Source organism: Mastigoproctus giganteus, chromosome 3 (assembly GCF_048544385.1).
Source record: "Mastigoproctus giganteus isolate SK-2022 chromosome 3, ASM4854438v1, whole genome shotgun sequence".
Taxonomy (NCBI): domain Eukaryota; kingdom Metazoa; phylum Arthropoda; class Arachnida; order Uropygi; family Thelyphonidae; genus Mastigoproctus; species Mastigoproctus giganteus.
The window spans coordinates 43,424,677-43,443,853 of NC_143577.1; the positions used below are offsets into that span (position 1 = coordinate 43,424,677).

Here is a 19,177-nt window from a genome sequence, read left to right on the forward strand (position 1 = left end):
TTTTTCAGGCTTCTGCTCATTTCAATAGAAGCAGTGCAAGAATCACTTCCACCTCTGCCAGTGGCTACTGTTAATCTATTAGTCCTTGTATCCCCCCCAACTAGCAGTTTTCCGACCCACCTAACACTGCCTCGACAGCATCAGCAAAAATTCTTGCACCCTTTCTATTTAAGTGTATCCCATCCCTGTAGAAGCAATCTCTCCTGTTAACAAGTACAGTCCAGGCTGAAAAAAATTCTACCCCTTGAGCCTTGCACAATCCCTCCAGGGCCGAATTGATCGACAAGGCTCTCATCATATACTCCCTCCTATCGTGTCTGGGCAGAATTGCAGACACTTTCAAATTCAACCCTAATTCACAGCTTTTTTTCAACAGTGACCTGTACTTGCTAAGTAATTCCGCCGGTCTCCTATTCTTAATATCATTAGTGCCAACGTGTACAACTATATCACCTTTTGTGCCCTTAAAAGATGATATCCAATGACAATGTCGTCATTATGCAATGACAATATCGTAAACAACACAATAGCTTAATATTCAGTCATGTTACTCTAATTAACATGACTGTGAATATTAAGCTTTGTTTCAAGTTGCAGAGAAGTGGGACTGAAACAGACTGGTAAAATAAGTGCATCATAATGATGTGCTAACTTGCAGGGTATTTTCGTTGGTTTGCAAGATCTCAGGGTGGCCATTAGAATCTGGTCATCCTGAAATTTTTCAAAACCCTAAAAACAGTCAAAGGTTTGCACACTGATTGAAACTGATCATTGAAATGCTCTTTGAATGATGGAAGAATAACTTCACATGAAAAGAGAAACAATTCATGCAATTCTGCTAGAAGATTTGGGCAAACATTTTCCAACTGGTCAAAAACAAGTAGGTCTTATTTAGGTAATATAAATACACCAATAAGCCAAAATAATGGTGAAACATTGGTATTTATATCTATGATATTAAATAAACTTCTGTTTTCATAGAGAATTCTAATTAATCTAAATAATTAAAACAAACCTAACAACAGTCCAGATAATAATCTCTCTGCAAGGCCGCCATAGCCTAGTGGTCAGGCACGCGGGTGCATAAGTACAAGAGCCTTGAGTTACTGGCGTTCAAGCCCGTGACTGCTGAATACAATGCTGTTTCTTGTATTCTCTCTATCTTGTGAACTCCTCTGACCGTTTGGTCGTCCCGGAGTATAAACAGAAAATTTATTTATTTAAATATACAGATTCATATTAAAAACATCACGCTACAGTGGGTTTTAGATATAAAGAGTGAAACTACAACGTTACATCAATCTTGGACAGTGCAACCTGAAATAATACTATCCTTTATATACACTGGTGTTCAAAGAAAGTGCATCAACTAGGAATTTCACATTTCTAACCCTTTTTTCACGATGGTACGTTACATTAATGACTAGCAATCATAAATAGAAATATAAACAAAAGATATTTATTAATAGTTAAGGCAAAGCTAAGTAATATTTGACAGGTGCTCTCAAAATATTCCAAAATGAGCATTTGCAACATTTATACAACAGTTTTGGTAAACACGCCAATTATGGCTGAAATGTTATCAGAAGCCCTCAGTTTGCTTCAGTTTATCATTTTAAATGGAAACCAAAATGAAAAGTTCACCAGGTGCAAACTAATATTTAGTTGAACTACCTCTGGCCCTGATGACAGTAGCACACCGTCAAGGCACTGACAAGATCAATTTCTAAAGATAATCGACTGATAGTTCGTGGTTCCAAACACTAATTAATGGCTTCCTGAAGTTCACGAAGGATCTTTGGTTTCATTCTGGCAACTGCAGATTCCACACAATGCCAACAGCTCTCTATAGGATTCAGGTCCGGGCTGTTTCCTGGCCAGCTAACAGTTGTAATAGACCGTTCTTCCAACCATTTTTTTCAGCTGAAACAAATTACTGTCAACCTTCTAATGCAGAAATGAAGCTAAAGTAACTACAGAAGTGCCTACTTACACTTTTTGCCCGATGACAAGGAGCAGACTCGTCCTGAAAGATGCAGTTACTTGGCAGGTTGAAATGGTCTCTAATGGTTGGCACAATTTGCCTTCCAATATAGCCAGGTATCCATTGGCATTTACGGAACCTTTTATAAACTACAGGTGACCTAACTCTGCGATACGAAATGCACCCCCATATCATTTGGCTGGTAGGGAATTTCACTGTAGACACCTTACAGTCTGGATGGTATTCTTCACCATGGCTACGGCGAATTGTTTGTCTCCCATCAGAGCCATGCAGGTTGGATTTCTTCTCATCCGAGAAAACAACTGACTTCCACTGCTCTGGGGTCCATTTGACATGCTCCTTACACCAAATTAATCAGGCCCTTTTCATTTTTTGTGTGAGGAGGGGTGCCTTAGGATGATGGGCTACAAGTCCATTTTTGAGGAGGTGTCTTCTGACTGTTACTGCACGTGCTACCGCTTCTGTATGTTCTTCACATTCTCTTTTCAACTCAGACGAAGAAGCCTTATGGTTTTTAAGGCATAAGCGCTTCAAAATGCGGTCCTGTTTTGGCATAGAGATTGTTTGTATCTGGTTCTTTTTTCCTATCAGCAGGACCAGTAGAGACTCATCTTGAGTTTGGAACAATATCACTGTGGACTGATTACAAGACACTCTATAGACAATATGATGGGAAGACCAACCTTCCTCATGTAAAGCAACAATAGCACTCTTTCTTCGTGGCATCAACTGCACATAACTCACCATGCTGACACAAGCAAGGAATGACTGCAACTCTAGCAGGGCATGCTTATATAGCTGAAAGTAACAGCTGATGCAATATTACGTCATCACCTATGCGTGTCAATCTTATTTGATGCAATTGGTAAGAAATATTGCCATATACTTACATTATTCGGATGACAATTACAATTTTAAGGGGTGATGCACTTTCTTTGAACACCAGTGTATATATTTATATACATTTTGGAGAAGTTATAATTTATTTTTATTATAAGAATCATAACAGAAAACTGCCCCAATATGGCATATTAAGGTATGGAACACAATTTGTTTCAACATGAAACATCAGCAATTGCCTACTTCCTGTTTGAACAACCATCTTAAAGTGAAGGGCCAGATAATTAATAATATCTGAACATCAAGAGCTGGATAAAACCTGTGAGTGGTTTTCCTCACCTCCATTTTACTCAGTTGTGAAATCATTTTTGTCAATTGTAAGTGAAAAATATTTTACTTAAAAATTAACATGTATATAATTGTTTTATTTATTTTTATATAAATAAGTTATACAATTTGTATTAAAAAGTTTGTTTGTTTCATGGCAAACAGTTAACTAATATATTGTAATTTAGTATATTATAAAATAAAAAAAAAAAAACAAAAAAAAAAAAAAGAATCTTATGAACATGATCAAGGCCTTGTAAATATTACTGGTTTAATTGACTATAAGTTTATCATTCCACACTATCTATAATAATGGTAGATATGCTGAAATTTGAAATAGATTAGCATTAGCATTAGTAGAGGCATTTGATGAAAGAAAGCAAGCTTATGCAGCATCAGCCAAAAAAAACAAAAAAAAAACACCCACTTCCACTTCACCCCTCTGTTCGTTCCAAATACCTGTCCAGCTGAGCCTTAAACTTATTTAGGCTATCAACCTCCACCACAAGGGATGGAAGTCTGTTCCACCAACCAACCACCCGCTGGCTAAAGGCAAATTTCCTCACGTCTATCCTACATCTGTCTTTCCTCAATTTGAATTTATGCCCTCTCAGGTGATTTTTCTGAGCTAGAGGAAGAATCCCATCAGCATTGAGCATGCTTAAACCATTCAAGGCTTTATACACCTCTATCAGATCACCTCGCTGGTGCCTAGTCTCCAGACACTGTAATTTGCAAAACTTAAGCCTTTCTTCGTAAGAGCACCCCTTTGTTCCATTCACTAATCTTGTTGCCCTTCTCTGTACTCGTTCCAGCAGCTCTACATCCTTCTTGAAATGAGGCCTCCAGACCTGTATACAGTACTCTAGGTGTGGCCTGACCACTGCCTTATACAATGGAATAATCACCTCCTTATCCCTGCTGGAAAAATTCCTGTATATCATTGACAATACTCCATGAGCTACTCTTGCAGCCCGTCTGCACTGCTCAGAGAACTTCATATCTGCCTGCACAACCACCCCCAAGTCCCCTTCATTCTCTACCACTGTCAGTGTAGTACCACAGAGTTGATACGTTGCTCTGGGGTTGCTGTTTCCCATGTGTAGTACTTTACATTTGTCAATGTTAAACTTCATTTGCCACCTCTCAGCCCATCTGCTCAACCTTTCCAGATCCTGTTGCAGCAGCATAGTGTCAGTAGTGTCCTTGACAACCCTGCCAACCTTTGTATCATCTGCAAACTTGGACATTAAGCTTAATATACCATCATCAATATCATTTATAAATACAGAAAACAATAATGGACCCAACACTGAGCCCTGAGGGACTCCACTAATAACATTAGTCCACGATGAGCAGTGTCCATTGATTACCACTCTCTGTCTTCTCCCCCTCAACCACCCCTTTATCCATAGCAGCAATTTGCCTCCAATGTCACACTGCTCCAATTTGTGTAGCAGTCTTCCATGTGCAACAGTATCAAAAGCCTTTCTAAGATCCAAGTATATAATATCAAAGTTATTCCCTGCATCCAGTTCTTTTGTGACTGCATCATAATATCCAATCAAGTTGGTCAGGCAAGACTTCCCCTTAACAAAAAACCATGCTGTGTCTGAGCTATAACTGAAGTCTTGTCTAAATGATCCTGCAGTGCTTCTTTAACCAGTGCCTCCATTAATTTTCCTGGAACAGAAGTTAAGCTCACAGGTCTATAATTACTTGTGCAGCCTTTGATCCTCCTTTGTGAATTGGGATCACATTTGCACATTTCCAGTCTATGGGTACCTCCCCTGAGTCCAAGGAAGCTCTCATAATTATGGCTAAGGGTTTGCTTACTTCCTTTGCTGCCTCCTTTAATATAACCGGATAGATCCCAGGTTGTCTCTGTGTCACGCGATGCCCAAGTGCAAGCTCTGGCGTTGATGTGGGCAGCTGAGAGCTTGATGGGCCCCTCAATTTAGTTTCTTCGAGGGCATCCACCCTGTCCTTCAAGCTCTCATATAGGCCCACAAGAATGCCGAGTTGTTGCTTGATATCGATAGGTGCCTTTCTTGTGTTTATCTTCAACAGTTTCTCCTCCACTTTACTCCCAGTTATTTCAAGATTCTGTAGCTTACTGCTAGAGTTGAATTCACCTCTGGCATTCCCCTTGCTGAATAACTCTTCATGTGTGAATGTCGATGCAAAATATTCATTTAGTTTGTTAGCTACCTGAGCAGGATCATCAACAGTTGACCCATCAATATCAAGTGGACCAATCTGATTCATCCCCTTCCTTCTAGAGTTAACATAAGTAAAGAACTCTTTGCTGTTTTTCTTTGCATCCCTTGCCAAGGATTTCTCGTAATCTGCCTTTGCCTGCCTAACCTCCTTTGTAACTTGGTTGCATATCAACTTGTATCTATCATAGGCTTCTGTGTCATGTGTTAATTTGTAAGTATCCCATGCATTTTTCTTCTCTGCCATATGCCTCATTAGTTCATCTGACATCCATTTAGGCCTAAACCTTGAACAATATTTCTTAGTTGGTATGTAAAGCCTAGTAGCTTCCAAGATAAGTTCTTTGAATGCTTCCCATTTTGCATTTGCTGTTGGTAACATCATCAGTTGGTCCCACTGTATAGAATTTAAATACTGTCTCAGTCCATCGTAGTCGCCTTTACGGAAGCAATAACCCTTCCCTTTACCCCTAATGGTAGTTACCTCTTTGAGTAAATCCCACTTCAGCACACTGTGATCACTGCCACTTAGTGGTTCGTTTATCTGCAGATTCTTAATGCATGAAGAATCACTGCTGATAATCAAATCAAGAGTATTACTCCCTCTAGTTGCCTCCCAAACATGCTGATGTAGAAAACAATCATCCAATAAATCCACAAAAGCCCTGCTAGTGTGTGAGTAACCAGCCCCCAAATTCCAGTCCATATCTGGGAAATTAAAATCTCCCATTATAAGACTCTCTGATTTACTGGCCCACTCTATTTCCCTGTACAGTTCCTTATTATACTCATCAGAGTCATTAGGCCTATAGCACACTCCTACTCTCAATTTTGATCTCCCAATGCTTATGTCACACCAAACTGACTCAACACTGCACTGTCCAGCGATGTCGACTGGCTTCACTTCCTTGGTTTTTATGTGTTTCTTAACTAATAGCATAACCCCTCCCTATCCTGTCTATCCTTTCTGTAGACGTTGTACTCCCCAAATTGCAGTTCTGCATCCCTTATATCTGTGTGACACCACGTCTCTGATATCCCAACAATATCTGCCTTTGATGTTTTGAGCAATACCTCAAATTCATCAAATTTATTTAGTAAACTCCTAGCATTGGTGTACACGCAAGTATACCTGCACCTGTTTCTATTCTTAGCTACCCTAACACAACCCATGTGTTTACTTGTACCGCAATGGCTCCCAGCAGTCTCTGAAATACCATGCATCTTGTTTTCCAGGATTCTGCTCATTCTAATAGAAGCAGTGCAAGAATCTCTTTCACCTCTGCCAGTGGCTACTGTCAATCTATTGGTCTTTGTCTCCCCCCAAGCTAGCAGTTTTCCGACCCACCTAACACTGCCTCGATAGCATCAGCAAATATTCTTGCACCCTTTCTATTTAAGTGTATCCCATCCCTGTAGAAGCAATCTCTCCTGTTAACAAGTACAGTCCAGGCTGAAAAAAATTCTACCCCTTGAGCCTTGCACAATCTTTCCAGGGCCGAATTGATCGACAAGGCTCTCATCATATACTCCCTCCTATCGTGTCTGGGCAGAATTGCAGACACTTTCAAATTCAACCCTAATTCTCGGCTTTTGTTCAACAGTGACCTGTACTTGTTAAGTAATTCTGCCGGTCTCCTACTCTTAATATTATTAGTGCCAACGTGTACAACTATATCACCTTTTGTGCCCTTAAAAGATGATATTCGCTCTACAACGTCATCAACCTTTGCCCCTGGCAGACATATCCTGGTCCTGTTCCACCTATCTTTTTTACAAAGCATGTTCCCCGTTTCCCTGACAATAGAGTCACCAACAACTACTAGTTCCTTCGGGACCAGCGCATTCTGCCTTGGGGGTTGTCTCTGTGTCACGCGATGCCCAAGTGCAAGCTCTGGCGTTGATGTGGGCAGCTGAGAGCTTGATGGGCCCCTCAATTTAGTTTCTTCGAGGGCATCCACCCTGTCCTTCAAGCTCTCATATAGGCCCACAAGAATGCCGAGTTGTTGCTTGATATCGATACACTCCTTGCATCGCGCACACACAAAGACATCCCCCTTGGCAGTATCATGTCCCGTACCCGATTGCTCTGCAAACATCAAGCAAACAGTGCATTTTATAAGGCTGTGAGTCAGAGGACAACTGCCCCCCTCAGTTCTGCTTTGAGCCACAGCACTTCCATTAGCTTGAGCCTTTTGCTTTGCTGCTCTGGTCTGAGTCATGATTCTATTAATTAATTAATTAATTATAATTAATTATGTTATGTTATTAATTATGTTAAATATAATTAATTATATTACGTTTGTAATCTAAGTCGTTATATGTATTTATTTAAACGTACAATTTAACTACTAACGAAGTTCAACTAACGCTATCTAGTACGGTATATAACTATCGTATCACAAAGGCGGGAAAATTACGAACGGTACCAGAGTTGAAACACGTGGAAACCTTTACCGATACTTTTATGCAATTACAAGGCCGAGTAAAGAATAAATACACCAAATTAATCAGAAAATCACAAAATAATGTTATACTACTAAATTTAAATCAAAAGTTTTAGAAAAACAATAATTTCAAATCAATAAATAAGAAAAATCCACTTAGCGGCTTTGAACATGACCGTCTCGAAGTTGTTCTTCTACTTGCACTTATCCGTCACTATTGGTGCTAGTTGAAATAAAATGGTGTCCTGGGAGAAGTCTACTCAATTCATTAGGATGATATCATTAGGAAGACCATGATGTGGACATCTGCAATCCATTTTGGTTTAAATCGTGAACATTATCTCTTAGTGTTATAAAACTCTTAGTGGCTTCTGTTTTTTTTTTTTTTTTTTTGTTTTATTTGGTTTTTAGGAGCATTAGCAACTAAGGCCATATTGCTCTGGGGATATGCGGTGATCATTCCCTGACCTTTCTGCATCCTCCGTATTTGGTGGGCATGGGCTCGAACCCCGGTCTAATCAAGAAGCGTGTGCTACTCACTGCTGCTCCTGCCCACGGAGGCGCCAGTGGCTTCTGTGACCTCTATGAAACTATAAAGTAAATGTAAAGAGTAAGTTGACATTTACTCTTTTACATCAGTTGCTCCCACTGAAAAAGGTTTAACAAATGTCTGAGCTGATTATTAGCATAGGCATATGATGCAACAAAGCAAGCTTATGCAGCATCAGCAAAAATAAAAAACACTCCCATTTCACTCCTCTGTTCAAAAGGTTTAACAAATGTCTGAGCTGATTATTAGCATAGGCATATGATGCAACAAAGCAAGCTTATGCAGCATCAGCAAAAATAAAAAACACTCCCATTTCACTCCTCTGTTCATTCCAAGTACCTGTCCAGCTCAGCTTGAAATTTATTTAAGCTATCAACTTCCACAACAAAGGATGGAAGTCTGTTCCACCAACCAACCACCCGCTGGCTAAAGGCAAAATTTTAATCACCTTTGTGAAACAAATACCTTCCTTTTACTCTTGACAGTAGTTATTCCTTTGAATAAATCCGTCTGATGATCACTGCTACACAAAAGTTCCTTGACTGAAATATTCTTAATACATGTTCAATTGCTGATAACCAGTTCAAGAATATTGCTTTCTCTTGTTGCCACTCTAACATAGCGTAGTAAGCAGTTATCCAACAAACTGAGAAATGTTCTGCTAATGAACTCAGTCGGCAACCCCCAAGTTTCATTCTATATTAATGCCTTAATCCCATGGTTAAGACATTCTAATCTGCTAGCCCACTATATTTGACTGTGTAGCTTTCATTATACTTTATAGTCATCTGGCCTATAACAGCCTATAGTCAGTCAGTGTTTTCACAAGACTGACAATATCATAGTGGCAACCTGTGTCTACTGGTTGCACTGTTTTAGGTTAGGTGTTCTGTAACCAAAAGCATTAACTCCTCTCTCCTATCATGTTTGTCCTTTATTTTATTTTGTTCATTTTTCATTATACACCTACTATTTTCGCTTCTTTTCTTTACTGGGTACTATTTGCTATGGTGTTGGCAAGAGGCCCACAAATTTATTTTGTACAGAACATTGCCTGCCTCCTTGTGTCAAGTACAGGAGCCAGCCAGCACATTTCCAAGTGACTTCTGCTGTTATCTCTTTGAATACAGAAATAACAGAAAAAAATTCCATACAACACATCACTAAACATCACCAACCAACAAAACATATTTCCTGCTGACTTTGAAAAGATCCTCAACACAGTAACACAAGGTGGATTTAAGGGAATCCTTACGAGCATCTGTAACAATTGTAGATAAGTCTTTTCTGTATAGATTATCAGGACTCACATCTGGTGAGCATGGGCTTGGCCCACATTAAGGGTCCTAAGTGCTGGATACCATTCTTCTCCTTCATGGTGAATCCCTTCTACTCCTAACTCTTGTTCTCTCTCTCTCTCTCAGGATAACTCAGAATTTTTTTTTTTTTTTTTTTGGCTGGTGCAGCAAAAGCCTCAGGCTTCCTTGCACCATTTGGCTAATAATAATAATATTCAAATTCTGTATTCCCAATATCAGAGAAAGCAAGTAAATGTGTGCCTGTGATTTTAGCATTTTTAGTAATTGCTAGTCCAACTTGGACCTTCATTAGGCCATGTAATCACCACCCCTGCTTATGACTGTTATTAAATTGTTAGCCTGTGCATACCACCAAACTAACAGTTTTCTGACCCACCTAATACTGCCTTAGCAGCATCAGCAAATATTCTTGCCCCCTTTCTGTTTAAGTGTATCCCAACCGTATAAAAACAGTCCTCTCTGTTACTAAGTATTGATCATAATGAGAAGTTATTTATGAACCTTGCACAATCTTTCCAAGGCTAGACTAACTGAGAAGATTCTCATCATAAACTCCCTACTATCATGTCTTCCATACACTTTAAAATTCAGCCCTAACTCAGCTTTTTTCTCAATGCTACCTCATATTTGTTAAGTAAAGCCTCAGAATGCCTGAACTTAATATAATTAATACCAAAATATACAACAATATCGCTTTTGTGCTCTGAAAAGATAAATATTCTATAATATCAACTTTTTTTACTCTCACAGACATACTCTGCTTCACCTAACTTTATTGCAGAAAATTTCCCAGCTTCTCTGATAACAGTCACCACGAATAATTACTTCATATGGAACCAGTGCATCCTGCTCATGATGATCCTGTTGTGCAGCCAAGTGAATAAGGGTAGGCACTAACGTTAAGGTGGGCAGCTGAGTGATGTTACCACTATGAGCTGCCTTGTGTTGCACTACAAATAAACAGTACTTCTCACAAGGGTATAAATGCTATTTATTTGTGATGTGTTACCACCCTCACCAGATGTCTATTTCAGTGGTTTTCATATGTCATTAGTGGAATGAGAAATGTCCATCAGTACAGCATCTGATAACCCAGCAATGTTTTAACTCATAAGATGAGAGATGCCAAATGGTATTTGAAATTTGGCATCTCTCATCTTACAAGTTATTGTTACTTTGCCATGAAGATTTAAAACTTAAATCTTCATAGCAAGGTAACAATAGGCTATTATAAATGGCATTTGTGTATTGATTCCACAGTGCAATGGATTAATCCCACAATATGACATATCATGCTGTTGGAAAAAGACTATCTGTCAATTATAAAAATGGAATAAAGTCCTCCTATTTGTAATAGTTTTTCATCTACTAATTAAGTTTTTTTTAACTCAAAAAAAAAAAAAAAATAAATAATAAATAAATAAATTTCGAACACCAACTGGTATCTCTCATGTTGAGATTATTTCTAACAACTATTATTAGAGCACCACTTCTCATAAGAGCACATGAGAAGTAGTGCCCTACTTCTCATGTGCACTGAGCAAATTTCTACAACAGCTTCTACAAACTGTGAAATAAGAAATCGATAGTTCTGGTATTTGCTTCTTTCCTGCTCACTTTTTGGGGTGTCAAAAAAGGTGCTTCCTATCTTGGTTCATTTCACTTTCTCTCTCTCTCTCTTGTTACCTCATCTAGACTATTAACAACACGAGTCAGGAGTTTAAAACTTTATTTTCCTTGAATATAAATCTTAATTATATTAGTTTTAATAAACAGAGGTTTTTTTTTTTAAACCCTAATATTAATCTTTGTTTTCTAAATGAGAGAGGATACCATAACCATATGCATTTCATTCAATATGAAATGCCCACGGAAATTTTTTTTCTTTTTTTTTTTTAATGGCTAATTGAACAATTACAACAAACTATTATCAGATGTTTATCCTCACTATATTTGTTAATAAAATTAAGAAAAAATAGAATATTTTAAAAATTCTGTTTTACTGGTTTTATTAATTCTTGCAAAAATAAAAAGATGGTTAAAAATGTTTTTAACCATCTCTCTAGTATGACAGTGAGAAGGAGAAAGGGTCAAAATAAAAAAAAACAGATTCTGTGTCATAAATCCAGGCAGGTCAGAAGCCATGCAGCAGTAGAGCAATCTAAGATAAGATCCCCTTCATCTTTTGAGTGATAAGTCAAAAAGATTTTGGGAAAATCCTAATCCTATAGTATGGTATATTAAGAGCATTTAAATATTCAAGCTTGTTTTCATTCTCATTATGTTACGTCTGATATTTATTTAAACATAATTGAAAAACAAATTTGTTCCATTTCATCAAGATTTGATATGAATACCATTCAGTTCCAACAAGATGGTGGCAGATCCAATGTTAATAATGAGAAGTTTTTTCCCTTACACAATAATTATGATAGAAGGTATAAGGATTATTTATAGTTCACAATAAAGAAAATCATGAGCAAACGTATCACCACATAACAAATCAGCATGACTTTTACTACATAGTTATTGAAATGTAAGGTGTTATATACAATCTATATACAACAGAAATTGAAACTATCAACTAATCAGATATTGTAAAGCACTACAAAATTGATTTTTTTTGTTAATGCATAAGTTAATGGCCAGAGACGATAAAGCATGTTTTATACCAGGGGATTAATTCTTTATGTGATAGAGGAGCAAAAAAAAAAGTCCTTTTTTCCTCCCTTTCCAAATTATTTATATATATAAAGAAATGTTTGATGTTTAAGCTTTGCCCTGTAGATTTCTGCATGTTATATAACAGCGAGACTAAATATCTTTTGCAAAAGTATCTTGTGTTAAAAAAAAAAACTACTGTAAATATATATAAATATAATCAAAAAACAGAAATAAACAACTAATTAAACATGTGGTTTTAGTTTACAATCCTAAATCCTTAATATTCCTAATAGCCATCATTTTTGTATTCATAAATAAAATCATCTAATTATACTAATATCAGAGTATTAGTATATGAACAAGAGGAGACTCAAACAAAATGGACCCAAAAGCCATCTTCTAAATGAATGAATGAATTCAGCAACATTAAATGTTACCAGATGAATGGGATGTCTAAATTGCAGGGCTGACAACATCTGCTCCATTGTGTGTCTGACGTAGAAACTCCTGGATATGCTTCACGATCAGGTCAATTGCAACTGTAACAAAGGTTAAGGAGAATCATTAAATATTGTTGTCAGGGGTCTTAAGTGAGTCTTCTAAATCACTGGAAACTTTTCTTATATACCTAAATGTAGGACAAGGCTAAAATGTGTGAATTAATATGGCAAACAAAGCCATGAACAATCTATATAACAATAACTTTATTGCTAGAGTGGCAAGTCCAGTAGAGTTAACTTTCATAATTTAAGCCATTATATATATTTATATGGGTAAAAGTGGACTTTTATCCATGGATGAGATGTTTGCATTATTCAAAAGAATAAACTGAAACAGAATTAACTGAATCTTGAGTCATTCTGTTATTAAAAATCCAACATATACACTGTTAAAAACCTTAAAAAATGTTTAGCACTTTAGGCTATTCAGCAATGATTGGAGAAATGGTATCATAAACGTACTGGTAATAATCAACTGTATAAAGCAAGGGTTGGCAAACTTTTTCTGTAAAGGGCCAGATAGTAAATATTTTAGGTTTTACAGGCCAAGAGGCAAAATAGAGGATATCATGTAGGTACTTATATATAGAGAAAACTTTCCACAGATTTTTTATTGACGAAATTCAAATTATAATTATAATAACTGAGTACAATATTTTGGAATACAGGTTTACTAATGCCTCATTTTCATTTTTTATTTTTGGGAAGAAATTCTGCTGTGATGAGATATTCCGTTTTAAATTTTCTAATTTTTCTGACTGTTGATTTCCTGTGAGTTGGGAATATTGTGATAAGTGCTTAGTTTAGTAATGCTGACGTATATTGTATTCTTTTAGCACCACTATAGTGTCATTGCATAATAAACACAATGCTTTGGCATTTAATTCGATAACAAAAAAATCCACACTCCACAGAGCACTAAAAGTGCAACATTTAAAGTCCACTTTTCTCTTCTTTTCTTGTTTTGACATGATGGGTATGCACTGGTAATAAAATAAAATGTTGTGGTATAGCAAAACGCTGTGAAGTTATCACTGTGATTTGTAGTGCACCGAGCAGCAGTATGAAGCAATGAGTGTGCCACATACTGTCTGTCACTACTCAACTTTGCCATTGTAGCACGAAAGCAGCCATAGACAATATGTAAATGAATGGGTATGGCTGTCTTGCAATAAAATTTTATTCATGGACACTGAAATTTGAATTTCATAAAATTTTCACGTTGTGACGAAATATATATATATTTTTTTTCCAACCATTAAAAGTGTAAAAACCATCCTTAGCTCCAAAAACAGGCAAAGGGCTGGATTTAGCCGACGGGCCATAGCTTGCTGGACCCTGGTACAAAGGATACAATGTAATATTTAAAGCAACAGAAAGGGGGCAGTTCCATCGGTGTAGTAATTTTTCAAAAATCATGTGTACAGAAACTCCACAGGGAGTGCCATTTTCAGCCTTTCCTCTTTTAAAACCATATTCATCAGTTTTTTAATGCAAATTAGACTTTCCATTCCAAGAAGATAATTGCATTCCATCTTCTTGGCTTAACAACAGACTGCATGTACAATGTGTATCATTTTCATTAAGACAAATTTTGGAGATTAAAATTATTTTTTAAAAGTGGCAAATTTTGATAACCATCGTTGACCACCTCTTTGAATTTTAGAGAAACACAGATTTAAGTTTCAACAGATCAAATGTATTCTCTCTCTTTGAGGAAAACAATAAGTCAGGTTACCTCATCATGTATATAGATCACAACATGCTATTATTATTATTAGCCATATAGTGCATATGGCTAATAATAATAATAATATTAAAAAGGTGTTGCTTTTAATAATCAGTGAACTATTATTGCTAATGGTGATAACTCACTTTTTCAGAAGAAAGAAATCACAGTACATATACATACAATAAATCCACACTATGGCAGAGTACTGCCATAGTGGATGGATAAGACCTATTTACAGGTGGGGGGGGAATAAACCACAATATGAAAATTCTGTTTTAGTTTAGTATAGAGGGATGTATGACATCACAAAAATACTTCCATGTACATAATCACATTATTATTATTAGCCATATGGTGTAAGGAAGCCTGAGGCTTATGCTTTACCAGCAAAAAAAAAAAAAAAAAAAAAAAAAATTGTGTTACCCTGAGAGAGAGAGAATCACCAAGAAAGATGATATCAGAGCTCAGGACTCTGGGTGTGCCAAACCCATACTCACCAGATGTGAGCCCCTGGGGTTACATCTTAAGATAAAGGGAACAGGAGACTTCCAGTAGAGTCAAGAATATACAAATTATGAGCACATGCTATTTCTTGCAAAGTATACTATGCAATTAATGTATCTAATATGAAGAGATGAGAAAATTATGCATACTGGTAAGAAATATAAGCTTTTTATTTGACTCAATTATAGTATTCCAGGGAATTTTTTCTTGGTGGTGGTGGGGTGAAGAGATCCCTCTCCATGAAAAAACCATATTCACAGAAATGGCAAAAGAAGAAAGTCCTTATTTTGTTAATTTCCAAGTGCAGGTGAACTTTCTGGAACTGATGTATTTACAGCCTATGTCTAAAAACATGGAACTATCATTTTCATATGGTGCTCTACAAGGATGGTCGAGGCCAAATTGTTTAACACTCAACTTTAGGGCCTTTTCATGTTCACTTCATTAAATACTTTGACCATTATCTGATATAATATTCTTAACAGTTTATATTAACAGACAGGAAGCTTTAGTGTATGTTTCTTAAGTCATTTCAATTTGTGTACTGGATTTTAAAGGGTTTTGGTGGTTTGAAGGCTTTGCTGTTTTTGGTTAACGATTCTGTGTCCTCTTTACTTTTTTTTTTTTTTGCATGTGGATTTGATAACTAACTTAAAATGTAAAAAATCAACAACAGGCTTTCTTTTATCACCTCTACAGAACATTCAACATGTAAGCAAAAAGCTCTCCTCTAAAACCAACCAACAAGAGGTCATTTAAACTTTTCTGCTAAGTTCATTAAATTCACCACTGGTTTTCATTAGGTAAATTATTTATGCTTTAAGTATTTTGTAAGTGTTTTTTTTTTTTTAAACATAGTTCACATCTATAAAGTTTTGGCCCTATGGAACATATATACAAAGAACAAAGTCTCTCACAGCATTGGTCAGTATACTAAGGGCTAGATATAATTAATAAATTTTATGGGTTTGAAGTACCAGTTAAACCAGCGAATGCCAACATAAGGTTATTGCAAATGTGCCATTCTGATATACTGGATGCAGACTGACAAAGTTCCCTCAATCAACACAAGATAAAATTATTTGTACAGATAAGTAACATTTCAAAGATGTCAGTGTAGAAATGGAGAAAGATGCCAATAATAATAATGAAAGCTGTAAGAAATGGGCACAAAAATTAACAATTCAAAAATCAACTGAGAAATACAGGAATGATGTATGAAAATCATGCATGATGAAAGTTATGCTGGAGTACCAAAGTTCTCAGCTGCCAAATACTTTTTAACATTAAAACAATTGCCATTAACAGAATAAATGGTCTGCTGAAGTGAATGCATGAGTATGATGAATGAGCTAGGTTGAACCTCCTGACTACTGTACAGTTGCAAACTATAGCAATCAGCACCCACACAGGAGTCAAGCAGTTTGTTTATGAAATACTAGAATTTATGAAATACTAGAATATTTATGAAATACATAGACGAGTTATGAAATGAAATATGAAATTGTATTTGTGTATTATATTGATTTCACTGACAATATAGATAGATATATTCATATCTTTTAAGATAATTTTACATATTTATTTCGTTACTAACAAAGTATATCTAAGATGATAAACATTTTAATGAGTAAATAAAACTACATTATTCTATATTTTTGTAACTTAAACTGTTTGTCAGGCTACATGAATATTTGATAATTCACACTTAGATTATATAATTTATTGTCCAAAAACCATAAAAAAAATCCAAAAATTGGCAACCCAAATCCTAAGGTTGCTAGTTTTTGGACTTTGTACTTCTATAAATTTACACATTGACATGGATGAAGGTTAAATTGACCACTTCTCTTTAAAAATGCAAATGTCTAGTCTTAATTTAAGCTAAGTTTTATTTAAATTAACTAGCAAGTCAAAAAAAAAATATCTCTCTTTTTTATTTATCATCACAGATCAGGAATGAAAGCTCCTGGGAGAAAATGTAATTTGCTGTGTGAATCTGAACTAAAAGAGAAGGCAATGTCATAAAAAAATTCAAAATAATTTTTATTATTTTTTTCCAAATAATAATCTTCAACAAACAGCCAAGGTTCAGAATTAGTTTATTGGTTTAAAACATGCAATCTCAATTTTAAAAGAGCATGCTTCAATTTTTTGTACAGTTCCAAGTTTTCACTTCCAAATGAGAAAAAAAAAAAAAAAAAAAACCCATTTTCTCTACTATTAACTTCTCAACATTAATTCAATAAAAGTTCGCTCTTATCTCCAATTATAATTACCTGATGTGGAGAATGGAGAAAATGCAGTTTATATGTGATCTTCATGGCACGATCACAACAGGTGTGTGTGTGTGTGTGTGTGTGTGTGTGTGTGTGTGTGTGTGTGTGTGTGTGTGTGTGTGTGTGTGTACTAGTTTTATTAAAATAATCTTTTAACAAATCTTTTCCATACAAAATGAACAGAACAACATACAGCTAAATTTAGATTAAATGCACACATAATATTATATCACTTTGCTGACACTACAATCAAATCATATTAAAAAAAAAAAAAAAAAAAAAAATTAGTTGTGTTTCACCATGAAAGGTTTTCTATTCTCTTCACCCATCCTTTACTCTAATTTCCATAATGTGTTGCAAGCTTACATTCAAACACTAAGTCATGAAGCAAATTTCCTGACAAAAGGGCTTACATTATGTAATAATCTAACATACACTGCGATGAATTGTTTATACTTATTATAAATGAATACAAGTAAAGCTTATCTCTCTTTTCAAATCTTTCCTTCATGACATAAGCTTAATACAAATTAATGTATTAACATCAATTTATAACAAAGGACATAAAAATTACAAACTGCTTTTCAAGAAATAATTTATGTTATGTTAGCACTACTAAGCAATGTAAACATTTTAATGGCAATTATATGATTACATATAATTGCTTTTCTTCTTTCAGTTCAAATGAAAAGTGTGGTCTTTATTTTTCTGCTATTCAACATTTAATAAAAGGATGTAACAAAGGTTTTACAAATACTTTTTTTCTTTTGCAGAAAGTCATAAAACTCTTTACACTATGTAATAGCCCAATCTTGATAGACATGTTTTCCTAATTCTGCACATATAACATTACATTGATTTACCAACACTACAACAAAATCATGATTCTGAATTCATATCTTTGCAAAGTGAAAGCCACTTTGTGCATATATATTCCAGTATTTAGTTGACCTCTTTTTGTGCTGCAAGTATTCAAATTCTGAAAGCATCAAATTTCCTATAGTACATTCCATAGAATTGACTTTAAAGGGAGGTTTGGAAAGGAGAGTGCAATACTTGTGATTTTCTAAAATTTATTATCAAAAATATTAAAAGGGATAAATCTTTGCATCTGAGTAATTGCTGCCATCAGCTGAAACAAAATGATCAGCATATACTGTTACAGAAGGTTTTATTCTGTCAAAAAACAGAGTAAAAAGAACTCTTCTTATATAACATCAAAATTATTGTTTCCAATATCTACTCTAAAATGCTTTCCCGTTTCATTCCTGACAAACTGCAAAACATGATAAACACTATGATCATGTTTTGAATGCTTCAAACAATCAATAAAAGCTTTTTTTTTGCCACGTGATATATTAATGTCAGATTAGCACAAACTATAAAATGCAAACCTGCTTCTGATTTGAAAATATAGTGGAATTACACTAGTATATATGGTCTTAAACTCTTAGAAATAATATTTCTTTCATCATTGGCACTGTTTATATCTAAAGTACTGCAAACCAATTACAAGCACAAAAAAAAAGACATTTCAATTGGGGAGCAACATTTTTTCTTTATGTAACTAATTATTCAATTTAATGAACAATTTGCAAACCATTAATTTGTGATGAATGCTTTCAAATGAAAATTAACACTTTCTCCACCTATAAAATGGAAGGTTTATTTTTTGCCCACAGTGGTGTCTGACACTGATACAACTGAGAAAATAATACACACATTTGGTCCTTGAGGTTGTCACAGACATTCTCTCACATATGCCAGACAAGCTGTACTTGCCACCTGGGA

The 19,177-nt window shown here is 35.5% G+C and overlaps 1 protein-coding gene across 2 annotated transcripts in view; it reads right to left on the reverse strand.

Moving 5' to 3' along the window:
* The window catches only part of LOC150087913 (uridine-cytidine kinase 2-B-like), a 151,507-nt gene that overhangs the window by 35,459 nt on the left and 96,871 nt on the right, over window positions 1-19,177 (reverse strand). Inside the window, exon 7 of one of the 2 annotated variants that reach the window (XM_090370511.1) lies at window positions 12,809-12,910. The exons of the other annotated variant lie outside the window; for it this stretch is intronic. Coding sequence (XP_090226637.1) covers window positions 12,825-12,910 — 86 coding nt within the window. The 3' untranslated portion in view covers window positions 12,809-12,824. The remainder of the gene's footprint in view (window positions 1-12,808; window positions 12,911-19,177) is intronic. 2 annotated transcript variants of the gene reach the window in all.